This window comes from Lepidothrix coronata, unplaced genomic scaffold (assembly GCF_001604755.1).
Source record: "Lepidothrix coronata isolate B3197 unplaced genomic scaffold, Lepidothrix_coronata-1.0 Scaffold3164, whole genome shotgun sequence".
Classification (NCBI taxonomy): Eukaryota; Metazoa; Chordata; class Aves; order Passeriformes; family Pipridae; genus Lepidothrix; species Lepidothrix coronata.
Genome location: NW_016693344.1, coordinates 1 through 1,753, shown reverse-complemented (window position 1 = coordinate 1,753; position 1,753 = coordinate 1). Strand labels below are relative to the sequence as shown.

At 72.3% G+C, this 1,753-nt stretch overlaps 1 protein-coding gene across 1 annotated transcript; it reads left to right on the top strand.

The window, feature by feature from the left end:
* The first annotated feature begins 496 nt into the window (after positions 1-496).
* On the top strand, positions 497-1,735 carry DHPS (deoxyhypusine synthase). The gene is made up of 4 exons (XM_017803727.1): positions 497-775; positions 976-1,137; positions 1,407-1,528; positions 1,612-1,735. The coding sequence occupies exons 1-4, from the start codon at positions 533-535 to the stop codon at positions 1,733-1,735; spliced, it is 651 nt and encodes a 216-aa protein (XP_017659216.1). The 5' UTR covers positions 497-532.
* The last annotated feature ends 18 nt before the right edge of the window (positions 1,736-1,753 follow it).

Sequence of the window (1,753 nt, the reverse complement as noted above, 5' to 3'; positions counted from 1 at the left end):
CCCCCCAGATCAGTGTGGACGGAGACGTGGTGGCCGCGGCCTCGGGGGGGCTCTCGGTCGAGGTTTGGAGGCTCCGGACCTGACTCGGGGCCTGGGGGGTCCCTCCTGCCTGGTGTGGGGGGGCTCAGCCCGAGCCCCCCGGGACCCCCCCTACGCCCCCAACGTGAGAGGGAGGCCGGGCCCGGATCCGGGGTCTGGGTGTGGCTGGAAGCTGTTGGTTGTATTAAAGAATTGGACTGGAGCGGGGTTTGTGTCCCCCCGCGGTTTTGGGGGTGAATTCTGGGGGCGGGGAGGGTTGCGGAGGTTTCGGGGCTCTGTCTGCAGCGAAGCCGTTCGCGTCCGCGCGGCTCTTGGCGCTCCGCGGCCGCCGTAGCGCCAAGATGGCGGCGCGCGGGTCTCCGGCAGTGTAGGAACCAAGATGGCGGCGCGCGGCTGTACGGCGGCGGAGGGCGGCCCAAGAAGGTGGCGCGCAGGCGCACGGCGGGGTGGGGGCGGCCCAAGATGGCGGCGCCCTGAGCGGCCCGGCCGAGCCATGGCGGCCCCGGGAGAGGCTCCGGGGGAGGCCCCGGAACCGACCCCGGGCCCCGGGGACCCCCCGGCCGAGGCGCTCCGGGCCGTGCTGCGGCCCAGCGGGGCCCTGCCGGCCGAGGCGCTGCCGGTGCGCGGGTACGACTTCGCGAGCGGCCCCGACCTGGCGGAGCTGCTCCGCTCCTTCCGCACCACCGGCTTCCAGGCCACGAGCTTCGCGCGGGCCGTGGCCGAGATCCAGAGGATGGTGCGGGCACGGGGGGGGGGCACACGGGGGAAAGGGGGGTCCTGGGAGGCGTCAAACGGGGCTGGTCCCTGGGGAGGTCCCGGGGAGGGGTCCCAGTGCCGTTCCCGTGGGTCACATCGGGGGGAGGGGGTGGCCGGGTGAGGATCCGGGGGGGAGTCCCGGTGGTCCCGGTGTGACCCACCCCCCGTCCCTCCCCCCAGATCTCGGCCAAGCTGCAGCCCCTGACTCCAGAGCAGCGGGAACGGGGGGCCCTGGCGGGGCCGCGGCCGCCCTCGGGCTGCACCATCTTCCTGGGCTTCACCTCCAACCTCGTGAGCTCCGGGGTCAGGGAGAGCATCCGATACCTCGTCCAGCACGGAATGGTGACCGGGGGACACTGGGGACATGGGGGGGACACCTGGGACAGGGCGGGACAGCAGGGACCGATGGGGAAGAGCAGGGATGGGGAGGACACTTGGGGACTTGGGGGGGGACACCTGGGACAGGTGGGGACGTGGGGACACAGCTCCGCGGTCAGGGAGAGCACAGAATGGGGATGGGGGGGCAAGGGACACCTGGGGGACAGGGTGTCCCCGAGATCCCTGGGGTGTCCCCAGGGTGTCCCCAGGGCCCTGAGCCCCTCCCTGTGCAGGTGGACGTGCTGGTGACCACGGCGGGGGGGGTGGAGGAGGACCTGATCAAGTGCCTGGCACCCACCTACATCGGGGACTTCCACCTGCGGGGCCGGGACCTGCGGGAGAGCGGCATCAACAGGTCTGGGGGGGGGAGATGGGGGGCCGGGGACCCCTCTGGGGCCACCTCTGGGCTCACCTCGGGGTCGTTTTGGGGTCCCCCAGGATCGGGAACCTGCTGGTGCCCAACGACAACTACTGCAAGTTTGAGGACTGGCTGATGCCCATCCTGGACCGGATGGTGGAGGAGCAGGACACGCAGGTGAGGGGGGCACACCCACCCACCTGAGAAGGTTTGTGGGGTCCC

Coding starts and splice junctions, on each gene's coding strand:
- DHPS (XM_017803727.1), top strand. CDS start 533: ATGGCGGCCCCGGGAGAGGCTCCGGGGGAGGCCCCGGAACCGACCCCG. Junction 776..975: donor TGGCCGAGATCCAGAGGATG/GTGCGGGCACGG, acceptor CCCTCCCCCCAG/ATCTCGGCCAAGCTGCAGCC. Junction 1,529..1,611: donor CGGGAGAGCGGCATCAACAG/GTCTGGGGGGGG, acceptor GGGGTCCCCCAG/GATCGGGAACCTGCTGGTGC.